This window comes from Aulonocara stuartgranti (genome assembly GCF_965226115.1).
Source record: "Aulonocara stuartgranti genome assembly, chromosome: 11".
NCBI lineage: Eukaryota > Metazoa > Chordata > Actinopteri > Cichliformes > Cichlidae > Aulonocara > Aulonocara stuartgranti.
The window spans coordinates 16,502,481-16,528,292 of NC_138947.1; the positions used below are offsets into that span (position 1 = coordinate 16,502,481).

At 40.8% G+C, this 25,812-nt stretch overlaps 2 protein-coding genes across 4 annotated transcripts in view; both read left to right on the forward strand.

The window, feature by feature from the left end:
- lipeb (lipase, hormone-sensitive b) overlaps window positions 1-22,503 on the forward strand; it is a 28,542-nt gene extending 6,039 nt beyond the window's left edge. For all 3 annotated transcript variants that reach the window (XM_082551963.1, XM_082551964.1, XM_082551965.1), the window contains 12 exons: window positions 1,374-1,615; window positions 2,499-2,783; window positions 3,518-3,608; window positions 4,671-4,816; window positions 5,251-5,436; window positions 7,997-8,149; window positions 10,825-10,969; window positions 12,609-12,836; window positions 15,400-15,585; window positions 16,523-16,704; window positions 17,650-17,916; window positions 18,693-22,503. In XM_082551963.1, coding sequence (XP_082408089.1) covers window positions 1,374-1,615; window positions 2,499-2,783; window positions 3,518-3,608; window positions 4,671-4,816; window positions 5,251-5,436; window positions 7,997-8,149; window positions 10,825-10,969; window positions 12,609-12,836; window positions 15,400-15,585; window positions 16,523-16,704; window positions 17,650-17,916; window positions 18,693-19,094 — 2,513 coding nt within the window. In that variant the 3' untranslated portion in view covers window positions 19,095-22,503. The remainder of the gene's footprint in view (window positions 1-1,373; window positions 1,616-2,498; window positions 2,784-3,517; window positions 3,609-4,670; window positions 4,817-5,250; window positions 5,437-7,996; window positions 8,150-10,824; window positions 10,970-12,608; window positions 12,837-15,399; window positions 15,586-16,522; window positions 16,705-17,649; window positions 17,917-18,692) is intronic.
- A 902-nt stretch (window positions 22,504-23,405) lies between these two features.
- The window catches only part of tmem145 (transmembrane protein 145), a 41,585-nt gene continuing 39,178 nt past the window's right edge, over window positions 23,406-25,812 (forward strand). The window contains exon 1 of the mRNA XM_082552096.1: window positions 23,406-23,697. Within this exon, the coding sequence (XP_082408222.1) occupies window positions 23,587-23,697 (111 nt within the window). The 5' untranslated portion in view covers window positions 23,406-23,586. The remainder of the gene's footprint in view (window positions 23,698-25,812) is intronic.

Consider the following 25,812-nt stretch of genomic DNA (forward strand, 5'->3'; position numbering starts at 1 on the left):
ATATCAGGGGGACGTGATTCCTCCCAGCAGTCTGAAATTGCCTCTCCTATTACTCTTCCTGAATGGCAGAGAATAGCAGAATAATTGTGCGATTAGGGCTCCATTATTTCTTTGACCCTTGAAACAATATTTCTCTCTGTTATCTGTTCACTTTTCAGCATGCAGAGCCTACTCCTGCTTCCCAATCAATTATGTCTCTTTGGGCATTGTTTTACCAGAGTTATTTATCTGCATTTGTTCTGTATTGCTTTTTCAAAGTTGAAAATGTAAAATCCAAAGTTAAAGGATTGAGGCTAATTCTTAGAGTTGTCATTTAATTTAGCATCACTTAAGTGGTGATAATTTACTCTACGAACTGATTACTATCGACATATTGCCATACTAATGAAAATCTATTAAATCAAGAAACAACAAAAAAACCTGTTTCCATTTCTCCCATAGTTTCTCGTCTTTTTTTTTTGTTGTTGTTGTTGTTGTTGTTTTGTTTTGAATTGAATTGAACTTTCTGCGTGTCCAATGCCCCTTCTTTTCTTTCCTCTTTCTCAGCATGCCAGAAACCTTATACAAGTACCAGCTAGTTCCAGAGATGTTATGGAAACTCTGATCTCAAGTGACTCAGTAGGAGAACGCCATCCTACAGTGATAATCCAACAGGGCAAAAGTGCTACATCTTTGTTATTATTGTTTTTTGTTTTTAATTTCACTAGAGAGGTGGGCACACTTAATAAACACAGTCTGCTGATGGTTGTCTACTGTATACCTCCCTTTGGGATTCGTATGCAAGTTTGTTTATGTGTTTTTTGTCAGTGTATGACTAATCTGTGTTTGTTTCCCAGCAGCATGATACCAGATCTTGGTGGATTTTTGGTGTGCAGCTTTGGTTTACATCATTTAATTTCAAGCCTCGCTTAACACGTTTCAGTTCATGAGATTCCATACATCAGGATGTAGGGGCTCAGTTAATAAGACTAAGAACATTTTGTAGGATATATCCAAAAATATCCCACTTGGTACAGTTTCTACATGCTGATTACAGCTGTGGGTGTGGTGCAGAATATTGATCAGGGTGCTACTTTTTATGGTAGTTGGAGCAGATGCCAGCTTTCAGTCAGGTTTTTAGAAACGCAGCATATAAGAATACATTTGGGATTAGAAGGATAGTGGTATTAGTAACAACAATGTTACTAATAACTAGTAACAAATTATTGCGATTACACCCCTAAATCATCAGTTACGTGCCTACAAGTGAAAAGAGACATTCCCCAGTGGAATACATACTCATGTTAAAAGAATGTTGTTATTCTTACCCACAGTAAATCTGATTCTTTCATTGTTTCATTCGTGGCCTTTTCCTTTTGTTTCACTGCTTTTAGTGATGGATACCAAAGCAGTATTTGCGGCCCTGTACGGTGTGTGCGAAGAAAATGCAGCTTTCTTCTCAGGGGGAGCCAAGGGGTCACAGGGTGATGCTGCACGGCGGCTGGTGGAGGCCATGAAGCAGATTCAGGAGCACGCTCGCAATCTGGAACCTGTTATTTCTGGCTTTGCTAATGTTTACCATCACTTTGATTTTGATCCACATATACCAGCTAATGGCTATCGCTCCCTGGTCAAGGTAGGCTTTCTGATGTTTTAAGGTCTTTTTGCGTGTATAAATGAACTCTTGGATGTGTGTTTTGTTTTGTTTTTATTTAATCTCTGTGCAGCTTGGAGAAATGGTACCTCTTCTGCAATACATTCTTATCAATATTCTTTCCACACTGTGAGAAACTATTCACAGCACCTCTTTGCTTGAATATCACTTTGTTTCAAGGTCAGTCCATTTGTTTTACAGATTGATTTTATGTTACAAAGTGGGCAAGATAAATTCCTCCAGCTGCGAATATCTGCCTCTACTGTATCCACTGTACTTTATCTTGTACAGTTATTGATGAAACATCATGACCTTCGGTTACTGCAGCCCACCACAACAGAATGAGTCTAGTAGAGCAGCAAATGAATCCTGTTCTGTTTTCTGGCTTCTCTGTTTCCACATTTATAATCCTTCTCATTCCAGCAGTACCACTCTTGCTAATCTGTAACACCCAGTGAAGCAGGAAGTTTTTTACATGTTCTCATTTAGCCATGCTTTCACACATCCTCTCCTTTCCCTTTAGGCTTACCACACTAATCTTAATCACAACTTAAGCACACCCAGAAGACTTGTCTCTTTAATGAGTGCACAAATGGAGATTTTAGGTTTTGTTTTTTGTTCTTTCAAATAATGCGTATTGCTGTGTATCTTCATTTCAAGAATAAATATAATTCTATAAAATTGTATCCCTTTAACACCTAGTAATATAATGTTTCCTAATACTTATATTAGTACTTAATAAAGTTTTTAAGGTTCGTGTAATGTGATTTAGAATTTGCTGAATGTCAAAGTAAACTTTATTGTGTGGCGGATGTTTTCTAATTTTAGGTACCGGTATTTTATTGTCACTTTTTTTATTTTCTAGGTTGTGCGTTGCTGCCTTCTCCACATCATCCACAAGGGCCACTACATCACAGCCAACCGCCGCAGCATCTTCTTCCGAGCAGCACATAATGCAGGGGAAATGGAGGCGTACTGTAATGCTCTGTGCCAGCTGCGTGCCCTGCTTTACCTGGCTCAGCGCATGCTACATGACAACAGCCACGGCAATTTGTTTTTCCAGGATGAAAGCGGGCTCAGCGAAAGTTTTGTCCGTGAATATGCATCCATGCACAAGGGTTGCTTCTATGGCCGTTGTCTGGGCTTTCAGGTGAGATGAGCTGTTTTAGCAGTCATATGATGTGACAAGGATAAGCACTGGGAACTGTGGAGTGGTGAGAGTAAGAAAACGTGTAAAACTCTTATAACAGTATAGATGAGCAGCACTACTCATAGCTACAGTTCTGGTAAAGGTTATATACATTTTTCATTCATCAAATTTTTCATATTGCATTCTACACCTTTAACTTTTTTATATTTTGTGTTGTGTTAGGACTAGTTAGTTGCGGAATAGAGGTCTCAAAGATTTCTATAGTAATTTGTAAAGTATTCTTTAGTTTTGTAAAAGAAAGAACTTGTTTATGTTTGAGGCAACTGGCCTGTTACCTGGTCTGTGTATATTCCCCTGCTTTTATTTTAGAAATAGGAATTGACCCTAAAAAGAGATGTTAAGGCTATGAGAAATACAGAACGACGATCTGGTCATCTTTACAGCAGTTCCCATTTTTCTCAGTTGAGCTTAACAAGGGAGGCTGAACTCTCACAGCACAGAGGTCAAAAGCAAACTAAAGGGAAAAAATGATGAAGCTCCCTTTGAGTCTATTTTCTATCAATTTGTAATCTCTTACAATTCTGATATTATGAGATCTTCTCATTCTTTTTTTCACTTTCTTTTGTAGTGATTCTAGTCACATTTGTGTTCTATTTCTTATGTTTAAATGTGTGGATAGTGGACTGGAATTGAAATTATTTTCTCTGTTTTTGTACATGCCTTCTCCCCTCTAGTTCACTCCAGCCATTCGCCCCTTTCTTCAGACCATCGCTATCGGCCTTGTGGCCTTTGGAGAAAACTACAAGCGGCATCAGTCAGGAATAGGTCAGCAACATCTTGTCTGCATCTGCACCCTCTCATCATCCAGCCAGATCGTTTTCATTCATAGATCGTACTCATCCAGCCCCACACCTCTTCTACATTGCTCCCTTGCCCCTGACTGTGTAACTTTTGATGTTGTGTTTGGATTGTAGATGCTCTTTCATCCCTTGGAATCTTGAGGGCTTGCTGCTGTGCTTCTTTTATATTTCAGAATGTTTTGAACATGCACATAGTTATGTACAGAGGCAGCAAGAGAAGAACATGCACTGTCATAGACACACATGTATTGTGCATGTGTGTACACAGACAGAAAACTATTTAACATTCAGTAAAGAATTATCCATTTCTCATGGTTTCTTGTGCTCTCTGCTGCACCACAGTGGAAGCAGGAGGTATTGCACCATATGGTGAGTGTGCTAGACCACCACCCCTTTTATAATATTCCTCTGTAGTGGTCTGTATAACTGTGTGAAGAAACTTATTTTATTCTAAAGCTCTTACTCTGCCAAATTGTTCTGCATTTAGCACTGTAAGCTACATTAGCATTCCTGTACCTGTATATCATCATGATAAAAGGCCTTTCCTTACTGCCCATCCTTGACCCATAATCGTGGGCAGTAAATAAACCGCTGAAAGCAAGAGAAGATTGATAATACAATTGAGTCCTTGTGTGGCTTACCATGAGCCCAGTACAGTAGACTTAAAAATCCCTGTGGCAAAAATGACTATAGTGTTTTGACTATGTAAAAGCCAATTTCACCCTTCTGTTTTTGTTTTTTTTTTTTCTCCCCTGCTAGGGACCAGACACTTGAAACTTTAATGTTCATTCCCTCCTCCACTTGTTCCTGCTCTTTGTCTGTGTGTTAAATGTGGCTCCCTTACCTGTTTTTTTTTTTTTTGTTTTTTTTTTTTTTTTTTAAATCTTTTGTCCTTGCTATTTAGTTTCTGTTCCATTTTTAACCCATCATTATCATAATATGCATTCCTCTTTTTTTTTTTCTCTTTCCTCCATCGCCTTATCTCGGTCTCCTCCTCATCATATATGCTTCTCCCTACTTTTTTCAGGGGTAGCAGCCAGCTCTTTCTTTACCTCAGGAAAGTATGCCATTGACCCCGAGTTGAGGGGGACTGAATTTGAGCGCATCACCCAGAACCTGGATGTCCATTTCTGGAAGACATTCTGGAACATCACTGAAACTGAAGTCCTGTCTGTGAGTAGACTGTTAATGTTTTTTGTGTCTGTCTGTTGACAAACACACAGAGACACCCGCTCTTGGACATCTGTAATTGAGAAGAGTTATCTTTGCTAACTCATGTACCAGGATCTGCACAGTGCTGTTTTTAATTTCGACGCAGTATCAGGGATACTTTGCTTTCCTCTGGTAATGGTACCTTTCTATCATTATGCATTTCACCTACAGGCTGTTAGTAATAATAGAGTGGAATTCAATTTATTCAATGGGGTTCATGATTTATTCATTCAGTTTCTCTTTCCCTCCAGTGGCCTGCCTCACTCTGAAACTTGGACTTTTTTTTTTTTTTCCCCTCATCTTTCTTTGACTTGTTTTCTCACTAAATGTCTGGGGTTTGTTTTTTTTGTTTTGTTTTTTTTTCTTTTTCTTTCTGTCTGTCTCTTTTACCACAGAGTCTCGCCAGTATGACATCCACTCAAGTCAAGGTAAACCGAGCTCTTTCTGTGCCTCCTGCGACCTTTGACCTTCCCTTGGCGGCCAACCACAGAGCATCAGTAACTATAGCTCCACCATCAGCGCACATCGGCACTGCTCCTGTTCAGATGAGACTCATTTCTTATGATCTGCGTGAAGGACAGGTACTTGAATCTTTATTCAGTCCATACTATAGTGGCATACTTGAAAATTCAATAAAATCTTTATAATCTCAAATTCTCTGCAAAAGTTTATGGAGCTTTTAAAGACTAATGCTGGCACTTGCTGTACACTTGTCTCTATGTCATTGTTATGTTGAGTTCTAATCTCATTCTGGATGACTGCCAGAGATGGGATTGTAATACGTTAATACGGTAATGTGCTTTTCATGCCTGCGTAGTAGGTTGAGACATAACAACAAAGTCAAACTTGTGATCTGAATGACATAAACAACCTGATGAAAGACCCTGGCGCTGATCTGATTATTCTCAAAAAGATTTTAAGTAGGGTTGTAACAGGTCTGAAACTGCTAAGGATACACTGCAGGCACTGCCAGTTAGCATCTGACTTAAGGGCTTCATCTGGAAGCAAGGGAGGCATCAGTCGCTGGTGTTTGATCTAAACCTTGGTGGGCCTGCACACAGCCTTGGTCTGGCTAGCATTTGTGAAGTCTGTTAAAGAAAAACATATAAGGGGAACCTTCCTAACTCACAAGGACACCACCAAGGCAAAAGAATATAGAAAAGTGCAGCTACAAATTTAAATTGTTAAATTGCTTTTAGCATGTACAGCACTTTGTGAACTCTGGTTTTATGTTAAAGTGCTTTATAAATAAAGGTGGTATGGTATTGTCCTTGTGTTGCCCACAATCCACATATGTCTCCATGGTAGAGGTTAAATGTCAGAGAAGTGGTTAGTTATTAGCTGGAGAAGACTGACAGATTCTTTGCTATAGTTCAACATAGTCACAATAACAAAGAACAGTACAACAAAACTAGTAGTCAGAATTTAAAAAAGCAAAAGATACAATGGCGTGAAGCAGTAATCTACCTGTACAATGATTGGAGGTGCAGCGTGGTTTGCAAAGTGTGCCCCTTGAGGAAGTGAACTACTGAAACTCCTGTTAATTGATATTTATACAAAGCCGTTTGTTGAAATGAACTCTTGTCTATGCTCACTCTGGGCTAAAAGGTAGCTAAGACTTGCAGGTTACAAGACAACTGGCATACGCAGTAAAGCACTGACAGCCATTTATCCATCCATTTTCTGCTGCTTGTCCAGATCACGGGGAGCAGCCATAGCAGAGATGCTCAGACCCCTTCTCCCCAGCCACTGGCTTCAACTGCTTTGGAATCACCACTGAAACCTTCACAGGCCCAACATAATCTATCCAGCAGCTGACCCAGAAGGCAACTGGGAAGCATCATAGACTGATGTCCAGACCACTTTATCTAGCTTCTTTTAATGCCAAGCAGTATCTGCTCTTCTCTGAGCCCCTCTTGAATGCCTTAAGCTTCCCACTGTGTCTCTAAGGCTAAGCTCAGGCTCCCCACCACTTGTAGGCACAATTTTATTCTTTCTGTAATTACCCACAGCTTGTAGCTGTAGGCTATGTAGCCAGCTTTGCCTTTGCACTCAGTTCTCTTGATCACTTCAGTGCAGTGTCTGCATCACTGTAGGAGCTGCACCAATTCTTTGTCAATCTTTGACAACCAGTGACAACAAATACAACCTGAGCACTTAGACAAGAAGATAAGTAGAACGCCAGTGCTGGGTGCTAGGCCAGTCCACAGGTTGTTTGTGTCAACCAGATGACACCTGCATCTTTCTTGGTATTATCTGTGTGTGTGATGCATATTTAAGTAGCCAATTCTGGTGGTTAGGAAAGTGTACTGAAATAGGTTAGTTTTCCTCCATATGTTTTTGCTGACCTTGCATATATCAGACATTTAAAAAAAAAAAAAATCTTTCAGTGAACAATTCAACAATATTTGTTGGCATATGTGGCATTTTCCTTGTTTCTTGTTTAAACAGCAGCTTGAAATCATCATCTTATTCTGCTTAATTCTCACACACACACACACACACACACACACACACACACACACACACACAAAATGTCATTACTTTCTTTCTTTCTTTCTTTTTCTTTTCCCTTTGCCTCCCTTTTTCTCTTGGGAGACTCCCCCTTTATCCGAGCTGCTCTTGTAGCCTGGCAGTTAACCAGACATACAATTTCTCACATTGATCATCCAACAAACAAGTCCTTTTTATGTCACAAAACACAAGCCTGCATCAGTCGAAACACTTTCTTAGCCTCCGTCCTTGTTTCTGTTAATTAATGGGAATTAGTATGTGTTCCTGCAGCCAAGCAAGGTTGTCAGCAAGCTGCTGCAGAACAACTGGTTAATCCACTTCTCAAAGGAACCCTGTTGCTAACATTAGAAAATTTATCAGCAATAAGACACTGTTTGGAACCACAGACACTGTGAATACTAGACCCAAATAGGAGATCTTGATTATTTGTCTTTCTGTTCATCTTCTAAGTTATTCGTTCTCCTAATAATGGTTTTTTTTTTTATATATATATATATATATATATATATATATATATATATATATATATATATATATATATATATATATATATATATATATATATATATATATATATATATATATATATATATAAATATATAAAAATAAATAATCTCACTCTCTCAGGACAGTGAAACACTGCTGTCTCTGTCCCGCTCCGAGGGGGGTGCTATCTCTCTTTCCCTGGGGCTGAAGACCAAGCGCCTCCCCTCTTCTCCATGTCTCCTGATCCATTTCCATGGTGGAGGCTTTGTGGCACAGACCTCAAAGTCTCATGAGGTGAGAAACTACTGTTCTACTGAAGTTAGCTCAGTTTCAGAAGTGTTTTATTTTGACTAGAGATTCATTATGACTACCTCTGTCTTGCATGATAAAGCTGGTTAGATTCAATGGACTGCTTTTCCTTGTATTTAATGGAGGTTTGTATAGGACAGTATTGATGTGTTTGTAAGATTTTATAATAGAACACAGACCAAGAAAACGTGGCACTTACCTGTCAAAGCACTAACAACAATACACCTCTAGCATTAGATGCCAAGTTCAGGTTTTGAGCCTCTATCACCAAAGCTGTCATCCAGCTAATTTCATCCTCTCATCCCTTCAATCATGTTTTCTCAGACTAATTGTAATGAAAACCCAACTAATTAAAGTGTTGATGAGACAGACACTAGTTGACAGCAGAGGAGAAGAGGGGTTACCAGTCTGAGTCTCTTCCCCTGTCAATAGTGTGACATGGATTGAGAATTTAGACTAATTATTTTTATAATTATCCCCTGAAAACTTAACAGAGACTCTCTGACCTTACTCTGTGGCTTACTTACTGGTAAGGTGCTTGCAGAGCTGACCCTTGTCTGTCATTGCTTTCTGTCATCTAATTCATCCTCACTCCTTTTTGTTCTCATAAAGGAGGAACTTGTATCCTAGATTTAATTTCTGGATCACTGTGCTAGAAAAAAGAAGCACACAGACACTAGCCTTGTATATTATTACTATGTAAAAAACCCTTAAAGTCTTTTTTTTTTTTTTACCCTTTTGATCATAAGTTTAAATTGGTGGCAGTAAATAAATTTTAACAGGAAGACTGCATATTAGTGTGGTTTGTTGATTTATAAATAGGAAGATTTTTTTTAAAAATATAGTTTGTACCCCTGTACTTTATCCTGTGCTTGTGTGGTCATTATGTGGCATGAAGCTACTTATAGCTGCTTTAAGACAGGGCTCTGTGAAATTGCAAAGGACATTGGCATCCTTGATCTGCAGCTGCATAGCAACCAAAGGATGAGAGGGAGCAATCAGAGAAGGGATGTGTGGGGCTGTCATGTTGAATTAACAGAGAACTGTACAACCCCGCAGAGAAAGATTACCCAGGGCACTAATGGAAGACTTGTCAGACTATCCTTCTCTCTCTTTTTTCTAGGCGCTCGTTTCTTTTTCTTTTCTTATTACATCCTCCTTCTCAATCTTTTTGATATCACAAAATCATTTTTGTTCACTTTGTGTCCTTTTTCTACATCTCAGTTTAGTTGTATTTGGACATCACTTTACTTTCTTTCCCCCTTTTGCCTTTTTGGATCCCTCTACCAAGACCCAGAAATGAGGAATACAAAAATGAAAGATTTTATGATGGAGTGGAGATGAGCATTTTTGCCTTCAGTAGCTCATTTAACCTCTTCTGGATCCTGTATCTCCCATCATATGGGTGAGATGAACAGTTCAACCTCAGATGAAGAAGCCTGTGGTGGTCTCAGTGCATAATGATGCTGATATCACAGGAATAAATGTACTTAGAGTCTATGTATTTAGTAACTTGGGCACAAACCCACATTCAGTAAATGTTGAGGTATTTGCAGATTAACTGCTATTTCTGTCGAAGAATCAGTAGGACAGCAGCGCCTCTTAATTCCAGCTTAGAGGATAGATTTGGGACCCTTTAAAATTATGTGTGTGAGAAGAGTTTCCTGAGTCATTTAAATTTATACAGCCTGGTTCCCACCCATTAAAACTCTTGCACACACCTCTTCTCATATTGACTTGTTGTAGACTGCCAGTAATGGCTGTTGTTCTCACTAAGTAGAACGCATATACACCTTGGGAGCAGCTTTACTGATTTGCACAAACTCACATTGCCTTTCCTGCTCAGTGCTCGGACTGCATGCACACACTTATCTGTGTCCTCACACCGAGATTTATCGTGACAGGTAGAGTTTTAAGACATCACAGCTGACTGCTGGAGCTGCTACTTTTCTTTTTGTCATACTACGGTAAATCAATGAGGGATGAGACAGCACATAAACATGTACACACTGTGCTCTTCCTGCCATTGTGAATGGTGATCTGTTGCTTTTACCAACACCTATCACAGCAAACGTATAGGTGTTGGAATTTGATAAAGACAGAAGAGGAAAGTGCGAAAGCTTTGCAAAAGTAATATTGTCAGAACTCATCGTGCCTTTCTCACATTTCAAGGTCACTGCCTAAGCAGAGTAAACACTTAACCTGACTGTAACAATATAAAAAAACGATCAGTATTCTGACAGCAAGTCTGTATCTATGGATTTTCTTTGTATATCCACACCACCTCCTTCTCTTTGTCCTCTCTCTTCATACTTCACCAAATAGGACATGTGGGCACATTTGTTATTGCAGTGCAAAAAGAAGGAAAATGGATTTGACTGTGAGGGCAACGCTCATTCTCCCTTTGTCTAGACAGTAAGCCAGAAAGCAGACAGATGACATCAGAAGAAAGCATAATTTTCATAACTTTTTGTCCTTCTTTTCAAATGTTCCACACAGCAGGCTTTTCCTCAATCACTTCTCTTTTTTATTTCTCTCTCCCTGCCTCTGTGTTTTATTATGGCTGCTTTTGTGTGTCATAAATTTACCAACATAAAAAAAGCATTGTTTTTCCTTTTATAAAGTCATGTCTTTGTATCATTATCTTCTGTGTGAAACAGCCCTATCTAAAGAGTTGGTCCCAGGACCTTGGTGTTCCCATACTGTCAGTGGACTACTCTCTGGCCCCTGAGGCACCCTTCCCACGCGCCCTAGAGGAATGTTTCTATGCCTACTGCTGGGCTTTGAGAAACCACCACCTATTAGGTATATGCATCACACAGCATTGTTTATACTTGAGTATGGCTGTGTATCTCTCTTGTATATTTTCTGTTTCTTCTTTAAAGTCATGGGAATAGTATACAGCAGATTCACAAAGTACTCAAACCCTCTCATTTTGTTCACTTTATTGTACTAAAGATTTAATTTAAAATGGATAAACAAAGCCATGGAGTCAGCTGGGAGCTTTCTGTAGATATATGCAGTAAGACTTGAGGCATAAATCAAAGTGAGGGGTACAAAGCAACTTTTAAATCTGAGTGTTCCCAGGAGTCCGGTGTCCTCAAAAACTGTGAAATGAAAGAAATTAACTACCAGGAATGTTCCTAGTATTAACTTTGTAGTGACATAGACCTTCAGTGTGATTTGATAGACATATTGGTCTTTGGGCAAAACTCTGAGCCTTATACCTTTCAAACACCAGGCACTGCTCATTACTTGCTAATACTAGCCTATGGTGAGGCATGGTGGTAGCAGCATGGGGTTATGGAGGAACTCTGTGACAGAATAAGCAATAACTTGTCAGAACTGATGAAACGCAGCAATGATTTCAAGCATGGAAAGGCATATTCTGGACCACTCAAGGATCAAAGTATGTCCTAAAGCCCACAGTTAAACCCCGGAGAGTGGAGATACCTCAAGATACAAGTTCATTTTCTTGCAATCCAGTCTGTTGGAGGTTGAGAGGATCCGCAAGGAAGAGTAGATAAACTGCCCAAATCGAGCTTGTATAAGCTGCCAGGGATCTTCTACAAGCTACTGATTTCATGTCTGAATACGTTAAATGGTTTTAAAGGAGATTTGAGTTTTTGATTTCTGGTTTAAAAAAAAAAAAAAAAAAAAAAAAAAAAGAAGAGAAAAAAATCTAAACAAGTTTGTGTTAAAAGTAAAGGTGTGTGTGTGTGTGTGTGTGTGTGTGTGTGTGTGTGTGTGTGTGTGTATATATATTCTACATCTTTGTATGCAGAAGTAACAGTATGTCCCTTAGGCAGATGAAAGAGAAGAAAGTTATTAGAATTACTGAGCAGGCACGTTGAAGGGATAACACCCACCTATTTCAGCGTGAAGGTTTCTGTGGAGTGCTTCTCTAAATCCTCCGCTGCGTTCACCAATTGCTTGTACCTCCTGAGAGGATTCATTTATCACTTTGAAAGTGATCATGCTGTATGCTTCTTGCACTTTACTTGCTGTTCAGTGCTATCACACCAGTTGTGATGCTCAGTATTTCGACAGAAAAAAAGAAGCCATCTGGTCGGTTTGGGGTACGCTCGTCCGCTGAAGCACACTGTGTCAAATTAACAGAGATTGCAGTGCAATATGCTACTGCTGTAGTACAAGTCCTCAATATCATGGCTATGAAGTAGATAGGGAAACCCTAGTTACAAGAGCTGCCTATTACCACAATGGTGAACAGAAAAGAGAGTGTTGCTGTTACACTGCCTTTTTTCTTCTTCTTTCATTTCAGTAATGTCATAGTTTTTTTTCCCTTTAGAAAAGATGTATAAAAAAAAGAAGTTCTTGTCCCCTTCATGTTATCTCATTTTTCAAAGTTTTCCCTGTGAATTACTTTTCTTTCTATCCGTCCTTGTACCAGAAGTCTATCATTTTTATTTATTTTTCCTTACAGGGTGGACTGGAGAGAAGGTGTGTCTGGCTGGTGACAGTGCAGGAGGCAATTTATGTGTGACGACATCGATGCGAGCTGCTGCTTTTGGTGTGCGAATGCCAGATGGCATCGTGGCAGCCTATCCAGCTACCCTGCTGACAGCCTACGCATCCCCTTCCCGTCTGCTAACACTCATGGATCCCCTGCTGCCACTCAGTGTGCTCTCTAGGTGTCTCAGTGCCTACGCAGGTAGGTTTGTGTGCATGTGTGTATTTCTGATTTTTACCTGAAGTTGAGATTTAAGTTGAATCCTATTTTTCGTTTCTGTCGAGCACATCTGTCTACTCCTTGTTATACATTACATAAACATATTGGTCAACCACCAGGTGACAGCTTTACTCTACTGGATGTATGATAAATTTTTATTGAAATAAGTTGTCAGGTGGGTAACAAACATTAAAAGATAAAAGGTCAAGTTTTCAGCTCAACACACAAACAACTCACACAAAAAACCCTAGAGTTACATCACTATATTCAGGAGGCCAACAACGGCAGGGAGAAATGAGTTCTTAAATCTGCATCTTGGCAGATTAAATCTGCAGCTAGAAGGAAGAAACCTGCACTGTTGAGTAGTGATATCCGATACCAAGTAATATTCAGGGTGGTATCGACGATACTGATCCGATACCGGTACTTTGTACAAAAACTTATTTTATTTATTGTATCTCAAATTATAGCATAATAATGATTATAGGACATCAGATTACTTGTTCTTATCGCTTAATGCAGGGTTTATCATATAGAAATAAAAAACTGAAGTTGTGGCTATTTGAACACCTTGCCTGCCTGCAGCACTAAAGGACTCCGTGAGAGACGTCTGTCTCGCCCTAGCAGCACCTGTCCCTGTCCTCCTCTTCAGTTCGTCTCAACATACGCTCGTCATATTCTGTGATATGATTTACTCTGAGGTGTTTGACAAGGTTAGTGATGTTGCCACAACCATACATGCCAACCCTCCCGATTTTTCCGGGAGAATCCGGAATTTCAGTGCCCCTCCCGAAAATCTCCCGGCGCCACCATTCTCCCAAATTTCTCTGAATTTTCCACCTGGACAACAAAATTGAAAAACCATATTGCAGAATTCATAGCGCGGCCCAGCCAATTCCAGTCTCCAACAATGACGACAGCTACTTAGTTTTAATATTACTCTTATTTCTCTTTCTGGGTCGCAAAAAAAACGTTTAACATATTTTCAGGTGAGAATGTAGCTGTGTAAACTTCAAATATCTGAGCCAACCGACACATCGTTTTCAAACCCCCGCGGTCTTGCGCTACTCGGGTTAAACATGATATATAAGTCACTTTGATAACTTAAAAATGTTCTTGTTTGGCTTTTTCAGTGTTTTATTTGTTCGTGGGTAAATCGGTTTGGCTGAGATTAAAGTTATTCGATTAGATTAAATTAAATGTAACTTTATTAATCCATCGGGTGGGTTCCTCTGGGGTTTTCACACAGCTGAATAAACGTCAAACAGAAAACGATTAAAGAGAAGCGTGAAACGGTTGAGAGTTTACGTCAGCGCCCGGTTATATTTTAGATAGCAAGGAGCAGACGGCCGAGTTTCACTCCACGGAGGGAGCTCGTGACGTGCTACCCGGTTTTCTTTAGGCCGCGAAGGCCGGGTCCTCAGGTGGAAGCAGCCTCTGAATTTGGACACCCCCGCTGTTTCCAGGCCGGTCAATAATAATGGTGACATTTAATGTATTTTATCCGATAAATAAACACTGTAAAATGTATTTATCACCCCCCCCCCACCCCAACAGCCCTTTTGAATATCTCTCTAATTCTGAGTTCTCAAGGTTTGCAAGTATGGCCACAACACCTCACTCTTGGAGCACTTTTTTGCCACATGTATCGCAAACTACGTCTCAGCTGTTTGTGGAGATAAAATAAATCCGCACATGACTCCAATTACGCTCAGCCATTGTTGTGAGTGCGCACGCCAGCGGTTGCGAGACATTAATACAGCTGTATTTCGCACATAACTATGAAAGGCAGAAGAGGAAGTAGTTCCTTTGAATGTAGACAATCCGAATGTTATAGTTTCTTTCCACTGTGTTCCTGTTAATGATAAACTACAAATTTACCCTAAATTACTAAAATATCGATATTTTAATGTGAGAATCGATTCTAGAACATAATTGATTGGTACGTTGAAACCAAGCACACCATTGTTTTTTCTTGTGACATTACCAATAAGTTTGATGTGTTACATGGCCCTCTTCCTATTGAAAAAAAAACAAAAGTTGTATCCAAGATGGCCGACTTCTAAATGGCCACCATGGTCACCACCCATCTTGAGGAGTTTGCCCCCTCACATATACTAATGTGCCACAAACAGGACTTTAATATCACCAACCGTGTGTGTGTGTGTGTGTGTGTGTGTGTGTGTGAGAGAGATGAATTTTAGTTTCACAAGGCAGGAGAACTGAGGACAATGAATGACTGCAGGAATTGGCTAACAATTTGTGACAAAGAGATTGGCTATGCTGACTCTCCTTTCAATAACTGAACTAAAACACTCATCATTTTTCTGTTCCTTCCTGCTGTCCACATTGTGTATTGTTGGCTTTGCAAATAATTGTATGGCAGTATTGAATGCACTCTGTCAGCGTTTACTGGACTATTATACCTCTCTTATTATTGCTTTCCTGTCTTCTCTGTTGTTATTCATTTGTGCTTACTGAAGAATAACAAACACTTTTATCCATTTTGTACATTTACTTCCTTCTTTTATGTCTTCTTCTCCAGGCAGTGGGCCACAGACCGAGAAGCAGGTGGAGAAGGTGAGCACGCTGAGCCTGGTGAGGAGAGACACTGCACTTCTGCTGCGAGATTTCCGACAGGGAGCCTCCAACTGGATCCACTCTCTGCTCGATTCTAGCAGAGCTCCAGCCTCCACCAGCACAGCACCAGAGGCACCAACAGAAGCCACAGGTATACAAGTAACTGTTATAGTTGTTAGTTGTCAGGTTGGAACATTAGGTGTGGCTTGAATGTATTTGATAGGCAGTTGCAGTCTGTCCATGTCTTGGTCATCTGCCCCTGCTCAGATATGTGTGGGTGTATATCTCCCACATTCTGTGTTTTCATTGAGCCAATTAATATAAGTGTTCCCCAAGTTCATTTACACCTCTCATGAAAGAGGTCAGTGATATGAGAACTTCTTATGCAGCATCTAACTAATTATTGCTTTAGCCAAACCATTTGTGTAGTACTCCTGTGTCCATATTCATATCAGTTCTCATCTTTGGGATAGCAAAGCATTGACAGTAATTGTTAATTGTAGCCACCGTAAATCTGGTGGCGAATTGTAATTTTCATGGTGTGCCCCTTACCTTGGTGACACCCCCACAGCTGCAAGCCCAGTCTAATGAGAGTATCATTGGTGGGTGTACATTAGTAAAAGGCCATCATGGTGCTGAGATGGTTCATTATTAAAGAGATAGGAGATTGGTAGAGCTTTGTGAGACCAGCTACTAACTGCTGTGTTTTGACAGTTCAGGGCGGGCAGATGCTATCATCGTGTGACAGCACTTTTTGAATTTTCTCCACCTACTTCTCATCTCTTCCAGATGTAGCTCAATTTGCATTCTAGGCTTTTAACTATTGGCTGTCAACCAGAGGACATATGATAAGTGGAAACAGTAGATGAAGTGAAAGTGATTGTGTGTCACCAGTGTTATTTTTCATGTGTCCTTCAACTGTGGTTAGTCCAAATGAACTAAATGCCCTCTTCATTCTTAATATGCTCTGATCTGTCAATCCTGTGTCGTTTCTGAAACTTAATTGTACTATATGTTTGTTTCTCATTGGCATTCTTAATTTCAGTTGTGCATTCATCAATATGGTTCCTTCTGTCCTTGCTTCCTAGATGCAGTGAGGAAGAGCATTTCGGAGGCGAACATCTCTTCTCCTCATACAGACCCACCTGTCCCCACGGATCTTTCGGAGTTCCCCAACAGGAAATTATCAGTGAAGAGCCAGACGTGCCAGAACTTGGGATCCTACAGCAATCCCATTCCCAGCAGTGCACCGCTGCTCTCTGAGCGTGCTGTAGGTCATGCTTGAACAGCTTGCTTTCAGCTGATGCTCTTATGCAGAAGAACCTAACAGTATTAAATGGCCAAGATCTGTTTCTTTAATAACACCTGGCTGTTAGTGGGAATCATTGTGAGAATTAAACCTGTCGTTATTTGACAATGGGTAATTTAATGATGATTGTAGCACCACTTTAGTGAAGTGAAATCCCACTAGCCTCTTGTCTTTGATCAGGATATCTCTGCTTTCAGCTTGCTTTAAAAGGATTTGGCACGCAGTTGTAGCCTTTTTAAGAGGTCGAACATTTTTGGGGCATTGAAATATTTTGGCCGTTGATCAAACAATGCTGTCTACCCTGTAGTGATGTGCATGTGTCACTTTGATGAACTCATCCGAGATTGTGTCACCCATCCCTCACAAACAGATTTGGCTTTGAAATGCTGACAGGATATCAAAAGGTTTTGGTTGTGCGAGTACTGGCAAGGTGTTGCAGATTATCCTCATATTTTCTCGCAGGCACACTGGATTAGTGGCTGGCGCAAGCAAAATTAGCAAGCAGAGGTGACGTAAGATATTAAATATGCTTTTCCTTCTGAAATGGGAATCGCTCAGCCAAGAGTCAGGCACTGAGCCAAGATTTTTCCAAGGACAAAGTGGCGTGTGTGTTTACATAACTGTGGCTCATGGCTCATCGCTAGGCAGTGGTGCAAGTTTCAGTCATTATGCAACTGTAATGTTTAGTAAGTTTGGGGAAACCTGCAGTCAGCTTAGATTGAAGAAGTCATTTGGACGAGTGATGAAGCAGTTCTCCCATTGAAAACTGAATCCAGATGGATAGAATAAACTTTATAGGACTTATAAAACCAACTTTTCTTGTAAAAATGTTTTAGCCTTTCTTATTTTTTATTGATATAAAGATATCCTTTGAACTAACCTAATATTTTCTCATCCTTTATGTAGCCAGAAGATGTCAGTTTCTTCTTTGCCAAAGATGAAGATCCCTCAGTGATCACTGACCTGTCTTCAGTGGCCATACCACCCCCTGCTGGAGAGGAGGGCTCACAGCAGGAGCACCCCAGGGAATTTCCTCTTGGGTTTGAGCCACTGCGCTCAGAGCAACTAGCAGAGATGAAGGTGGAGAGCTCTCCAGTGGTCAAGGATCCTTTCTGCTCACCTCTGCTAGCCCCTGACAGCATGCTGAAAGGGCTGCCACCTGTACACATAGTGGTAAGAGGACGTAAACGGTTAATTACTGAAATTACTGGTTCGCAGGTTACTTGTACAAATCTATTGTTTGCGTTACTCATTGTGTGCTAACAGTAGTCTATATTTTATAGCAAAGTGTTTTCTGTGAGAACGTGTGTGAGATTCAACTTCAAGTATAAGTTGAGCATTATAAAGGTAGACTGGCAAAAGCACATGCTCCCATGGTAGTGGCTATGGAGTTTTCTGTGGAAGCGCAGCCTCCCTCAGTAGATGGAGTTTAACTGTGTGTCACATAACTGTACATATTTACTGTCTAGTCTTCTGAGCACTTTCTGAAGACTTATTGTTCACTTAAAAGTTGAGACTTGGGGGGCAATGGTGTCATCACTGGCTGGAGTTGGAGCTTTTGATTGTATTACACAATCTCTTTCGATGCATTATATACTATACATGGTGCTGCAGAGGCATTAAAGTGTTAACTGACAGCATACCAAAAGATGTACGTGGTTTACAGATATTGAAGTGAAACAGTGTGATGGGAGAGAGAGGGTAGGTTAAAGTTATGTTTTTCCTTTTCTCTTTTCTTATTTTTGTTGTTGTTGGGTTTTTGGTTTTTTTTTTTTAATTCGCTGGAGTGAGTCAGTGAGAATGTAAAGAAATTGGGGACAAAAGAGACTGAGGATGCTTGGCTTCGTTTTCTTCATCCACTAATTAAGATTCATGACATGTCTGAAGGGAATCCAGATTTGCTTCTCACCATTTCTAACCCTTCTTTTCCTCTCTCTCCCCACCCTCAGGCTTGTGCACTAGACCCCATGCTGGACGACTCTGTAATGTTTGCCAAGCGTTTGAGGAACATAAACCAGCCCGTCACTCTCTGTGTGGTGGACGACTTACCCCATGGCTTTCTCAGCCTATCTCAACTCTCAAGGGAGACGAGGGAGGCTGCCAATGTCTGCGTGGAGCGAATTCGCGCCGTCTTCACACAGGACACACCCCCAGAGCCACGGAAGCACCGCAAGTTGGAACGGACCGACGGGGGTGTGTCAGCATCTTCAGGGGAAACCAGTTCTCTCTTTGTTGGCCCCACTGAGGGAGGAGAGCTAGCTGTCGGGAGAGGGGCTAAAATTGCTGATGGGGAGGGCGCAGTTGCTGTGGCAGCCCAGAATAACACTGATGCTGGTGGCATTGGGGCTTAAATAAGGGTATATAATAAAAAAGGGGGACTGCATTTCACTCGAGGAGCGAAGAGAGAAGGAGTAAATGAAAGTCGGACAAATTTAGGCAGCGTAGTGCCTATATGCAAGGCAAAGCATCCTGAAAACAGACAGGGGGTGGGAAATGCAGTCTAGCATATCGCCCAGTGTTTGAGAGACAAAAAAACAGCAGAGGAGGAGCACTGAAATATAACTTCCTCTGCTTTACAATTCCTGCCACTTGTCTGTGCACCATTATACACCAACGCAAATCTGGCAGACAAAGTGAACGCACCCACAAGAGACAGTCATGTTTTAGAATAAAATTATTTAGCAGCTACTTAGATCAAAGACCAGCACTCACCCACACACACACAGCAGTCGTACTTAACAGAGTTGCTGTGAGGCAGCAAAGGCTCGAACATAAAGAGGCACAGACTATTCTCGAGACGAGGCCTGAATGGGTGATTCATATAGGCCGAGGCAGTGATTCGAGGCCCTAATCAGATAGTAGTAGGGACACTATATGCTTCAGTGTGGAGTCACCTCTATCAGAATGGCCATTTGTCCGTTAGGGAGCGACTCTAAATAACACTTAATAGCTCCACATTGTGTTCTCAATTACGCCAGTTTAGCAGTCAATACAGCTCACTTTGTGGATGGTAACTGTGTAGACTCTCTCCAAAATAGAATTACAAAGCTAGAACAACAGCGTGAAACACTTGAAACTGGATAATTGATTCACTTCTTTTCTCATATTTGTTGCAGTTTAAAATCATTTTATGAATTCTATGCAGTAGTATTAGTTTTGTTATTTATATCAGTTTTTATTGCAGTTATGCCAGGCTTAAATGTTCTTTTCTGTTCTATATTATATAATGAACTCTTTTCATTTCTTTCCCCCCATGTTTTTCAGTGTGCTGAATATTTACCTCTGCTTTTGTGTGTGTGTGTAGCAGCAGCTGTTCTGACATCGCTGGCCTTTCCAATTAAGCTTCTGTTCTACCCTCAGCAATATACAATGATCAGAGTAAATGTAGAACATTACACAGGCACAGAGTGCCCTGCCTTGTGCATTTTTGTAGTGATATAATAATGCTAGTACAAAGACTGGACTGCATTCGTTTGTAGACAAGTACACTTAGGATACATCTTGTAGGTCTTTCAGTGACAATCATTGCTTTGATATTTTAAAATGTTTTTTCTTTTTTTCTTTTTTTTTCCTTTTTTTGTTACAGCAGCAGAAAGTCCAGCTCTCAGCTATCAATACACATTTAAAATTTCACTACAGTGATTTCCTCTCAAGTTGCCCTGGTCACTGATTGTGTGCTACTGTTCACTACTTCTCTGCACAGTAGGGACTGTGTCAAAGTGCCACTTCTCTGTAGCTGTGGGATTTCCTGCCTGACAACTCTTTTTCTTTCTTTCTTTCTTTTTTTCTTTTTTTTTTCTTTTTTTAAATTATCACGTCTAAGTAAATATAGATGCCAACAATGCTGGCACTGTCCTGCCCTTGCCTGGTAAGAGGGCTGGGGTTGTCAGGTCTGTAGAGAGGGATGCTGTGTGATGAATTGGATTTAGCTGATGCTCAGAGAGCAAAATCCTCCCCCTGTTCAAGAGCAGGATTTTCAGTAGGAAAGTCATGCTACAGGATTATACCATACTCAGTTGTCAGCTTCAAGTACTTACTGCAGTATTTTTAGTCAGATTGATGGAGAGAACAAGGACCGAGAAGAGGAAGAAAGTTATACAGTCGCTCTTTCCGAGATGCTGGGCCGAAGCAAGTGTTTGCTTTACTAGCCGCTGTTTATGCTCACTGTGCACTTTTGCAGTAGTTGCACTGTCGCTCAGTACAAGTTTAATTTAAGCAAAGCTTGAACATGTCACCTCCCTCCCCTCTCCCCGCTCTGTGCCTCTGTCTGTGGCTGAAATGGAGAATGGCTGCACACATAATCACAGTTGTCTGCTACGTGTTGAGAAACACGACCTCTTTGTGTTGTGTTCATATCAGACAGGAATGGCACTTCACACTCTAAACTATTCATAGTATTAATTAGCTGTTGTTGAGAGATGTCTCTAATGTAGTCAAGCCTCTGTGAGACAACAGTTTTTATCTGATATAATGTACACAACCTCATCCATACTGAAGTCAACACCGCACAGGATGAACAACAAAGGTGACGGGCCATTAGCAGTTTCTTCTATAAGGAATTTGAGTTAACTTGCTTTATTTTGATTTTGTTTAAATTGTGTCAAATTCTTATAGGCCTTCCTATGCCTCATATCCTTGATGACCCTCGAGCATCAGGCTAACCTGAGTGCAGGCGGTGGACCAGGGAGTCCTTGTGGTGTTCTGATCAGACAGGCTTGCTGATTCTCATTTTTGCTTCTTTTGTTGAACCGTTTGGTGCTTTAATGCTGCCTACAACTATTAGCTGAAATATTTTGTTCAGTATTGATTCATTTAAAGCTCGGTTGATGTTGTCTCGTGTGTTTATTTTGTTTAATGAGCAGCTGCTGTGGTAGTTGTTTAATATAGCTGTGTTGTTATTGTTGTTATTATTATTATTAATTCAGTCTCAAGTCGTGCAGTATACCTCTACAGTTTGACTCTATTCACTAGAGATTTTCTTTGCCTCAGGCTGTTTCCAGTGAAATGCAATGCTAAGTGCAATACTGCTACAACATGAGCCATTGGAGCAACATTTGCAGCAAACCTGTGTAGTTACACACCAGCACAATATTTTTTTCTTTTCATTCCCTGCTTCCTCCATCACTTTTTTTTTTTTTTTTTTTTTTTTTTTGGTGCAATATGTTTGACTCACTTCACAGCTCATATGTAGGTTCCTTGAAGCTTGCTTCCTTTACAAACACCTCTGTGTTAAACTGACTTTAAGCACTTTGCAGAAATGTTACATGTCATTCATTTATGGATAAAGTTTCAAGTTGAACCAAAGACTGAAGCCAGAGTCTTGTAACAGAGATGTGCTGACATTACTGCTTAATGTTCACTGTTCTCATTGAAAATGCAGGTGCTAGTCAGTGTCATAGTCTGCCTGCACTCCATATGCAAATTGCACTGCAACAGTTCTGATGTAGAATATGATTAGCCTTTAAAAAAAAAAAAGCTTGTATACATGACAAGCCATAGACTATAAAAGTGAGATGTTTTTAAGTTTGTTTTGTTGCTGTTCTTTAAAAACACCGTAAGTGCAAACCCATGAATAAAAAGAATGTATATTAAATATTATGATTTATGTAGATATTTTTACTTAAATTTGTTAATCAGATTGGTTGTAGATTGATTTTTGACTGCATTTCTTTGCAGGTTCCACGTTAGGGTGATGTGTCTGCTGCGCCAGGCTAGTTACTTCCTTTGTTGATTTTTATCCAAATAAAATTCTGACATGAACCCTGCTGTTTTTGTATTTAAATTTTTTGAATTAACCTTTGTTTATCATTGATCTCACAAAAGGTTAACTAAAAGTCACAGACTATGACATACTGGTTATAATTCAATCAGATATGACTTTTTATACAAATTGAATTAGGATTCGGGATTACATTTTTGGACAACGAAATTGCTTAAATTAACTTTTCTAACATTTTGATTCAGCTTAGACTTTGGAAAAGGTCAATAAGAAGTGTGACCTTTAGCTAAAAAGTGTCATCTAAAACCAAAAGTACACAGCACAGACGGCTCTCTGCAGAGAGGTGCGAAATGAAAAAGTACTCTTAAGTAGTTTTGAGGCGCTTGCCATTTGCATGAGTGTTTTCATGTGATGCCACTTCTCTCCACATTGCACATGCAAAGACCTGCAAGCTCTCAAACTGCTGAACTTCTGATTGCTACAATTATTTTACAGATCAACGTGGTCATAAAGGTGATTGTGTGACTCGAACAACACAACCGCAAGTAAATATGTAAATTGGCTCTATTTCATCCACTTCAATTGGAACTGTAACAAAGTAATACTTAAGTTTGCATATAGTAATTTTATTGTAACAGCATTTTACATCCTAAAAATGCCCTATACCTAAATGATGGAACCCCCCCCCCCCCCCCCCATCTTTTTCTCATGGGTAATTTTCCAAGTAACTCGGCCCATTGAGTCACGTTGCCGCTGATTCTTCTGGTTAGTAATATCATATTTGGGGCCAGGAGACCAACCAGCATCTGTCTCAGCGCAACTTCATTAGAAGTGCGTGACCTCTAATGGAAACATGATTGTAATCAGCCATGGCATTTTGAGCGTGTGGACATGTCGCATTGACGAAGCACGAGCGGAACCGTGCGCGCGCTCGGCAGCCGCCACCCCCTCCCTCCTAAACAACCGCCATCCAGCTTCACCTGCCGGAGGGGGGGCACATGCATTGAGGCAGCCGGCGCGAGCGCGCCTGATTCCTCTCTCTCTCCGTCAACGCGCGCTCTCGCGCGGAGACTGGCTTCTGGGAGCTCGGAGAGCAGACGAGCGGCAGCTGAGGAGAGAGAAAGATGGAGGTGAGGGTCGGGGAGAGACTCCTGTGCCTGGCCGTGCTGTCCAGCGTCCTCTGCATGGATTCAGTCCTCGGGAAATACGTGAGAGGCGTCGTCAACACAAAAGAGGTGAGCGTTTGTTCCCCCCCCCCTATCTTTAATTTGTTGCCTTGCGACAATGACCCCACCGCTCGCTGACAGAAGCGAAACCGACTTGACTGCGAATCCGTTCGCAGGTGTCTCTTTGGTGGACTGTTCCGTTAGACGAGGGGCCAACAGCCGATTCACGGATCAAGTTGCCTCGCATATGTGCACGGCTCTAGTGTCAGCGTGTGAAACACACTCACCTCTATTCTGCCCTAAAATCCCGCGCCATCTACCTGCGTATCATGCGTGGCGTATGTTTTACCCTCATCACGATAGTCTTCTGTATTATTGCTGCCTCTAAAGCGGCATCACGCCAGTTCAGAGCTGGAAATAAATCCTAGGAAGTGGTTACTCTTCTTTAAGTCCCATCCGTGTGTCCGGGGTTTTGTTGCCATGCTTGGATGTAAATTAGCAGCGGCTTTTCTGTTTATGATCGGAGGACCTGTCACAGGTGTGAGTCATATGGCCCGTGGCACGCGGCGGTGGTTTGCTGTTTGTTGAACCTGGGCTTAGTACCGCCTGTTAAGGGTTTGGGGGGAAGCTGTCAGCATCGGGATCACTGTTGTCCTGACGAGATCTGCGAGTTCAAATGTTGACTCTGCAGCTGGAGCAGGTATCTCTGCGCTGCTTGGAATTTACCACCTCCTGTGTCACATCTCTGCAGGCATCCACGCGAGTTTGTTGGGATCAACTTTTACATAAATGAGCAGTAGAGTTGGGTCTACCATTTTGTTGTGAGTGAAGCAATAGCCCAATCAGAAGAAAGAAGCAACCACCTCCGACAAAGTTATTAATGGCTGTTTTGAACGTGATCGGGATACTTAGAATATCTGGTAAAAAGCGAAGGAGACAATGTGGAATCAGCTGTTAGTGTGTAACATACACACAACATTGAGATTATGAAGTCAAAATGCATATGCTGCCGAAGTAGTTTCTTTTTCATCGCGGGTTTGTTTTTACTTGATAAAATAATAGTTTCAGCTTAACAGGGGCGCTCTCAGCTCTTAAAGCCTCCTGTTGCCACAGTGGAGTCACTCAGTGACCAGAAGCAGGGAGGTAGGGTCCATTGTTCCACTGTGTGGCTCAGATATCTCTTTGAAAAAGGCGGTGGTGGTGTTTGGTCAGATATTTTGCTCACGTCATTGTACAGTTTTACCTCACTCGTCCCAAAAAGAAGATTTAAACAGAAACACCAGACATAATAAGCTTTGATGATTCCTCTTACCTGCTGACATGCACTGCTGGCTTGTGTGCTCTTGACTGCAGTTTAAGAGGAGTTGAGCCAAACGGTGACATTGAAGTCACCATTTTTAAATCTGCAGGATGACGATGGAGATCAGAATAGATAAATTGAACAGGAGGCACTCATCCATCCATCACGGCTGGAGAGATGCCCTTGAACACAGGCTGAATGTGCACCTGCTCCAGTGGAGCTGCACAGTGGCCAGCAATATAGGCTGCACTGGGCAACTTCCAACTGTTTGTGTGCATGTGTGTGACTGTCCAGCTGCTGAGCAGAAGGACAGCCATCTACTCTTCTAGAAAACCACAGTGAAAAAAGATTTAGTTTTTCTTTATTGCTGGCCTTGTTGTGGCAGGCTGGTAATAAAATATTATTCATGAAAAGTAAATCTCATAATTTCATGAACCACTGTAGGCTGATTTTTTTGTTCTCACAGTTAATTATTTCATCAATCAGAAGTGGACAAAGTTTCACCAAAAAGGGCAATGCCAGTGAATTTCTTTTCTTTTTCTTGCTTAAAAATTATTAAAATAATTGCTGAAATTGTTGCTATTGGGTTACTTGTTAATTTATCAGCATGTACCTTTTTTGGTTTTATTGCAGAAGAAAAAAGAAGAAGAAATATTATGAGAATAAATAAATGAATAAAAGGAAAAAAACCAACGCTTGGTGTCTCCTAAAAAGTTGTGGTGCACTTTTTTTTTTTGGTTTCGTTCTGTAGCTGGTCAGATATTAGTTGAGTGCCTAAAGAAAACAGAGCACTTTGAATGACATCCTGCAACATTGGGCTTGACATATTGATATTGCGTGTGTGCGTGTGTCTCTGTGGTTCACTCCTCATCAGTCTTGCTTGC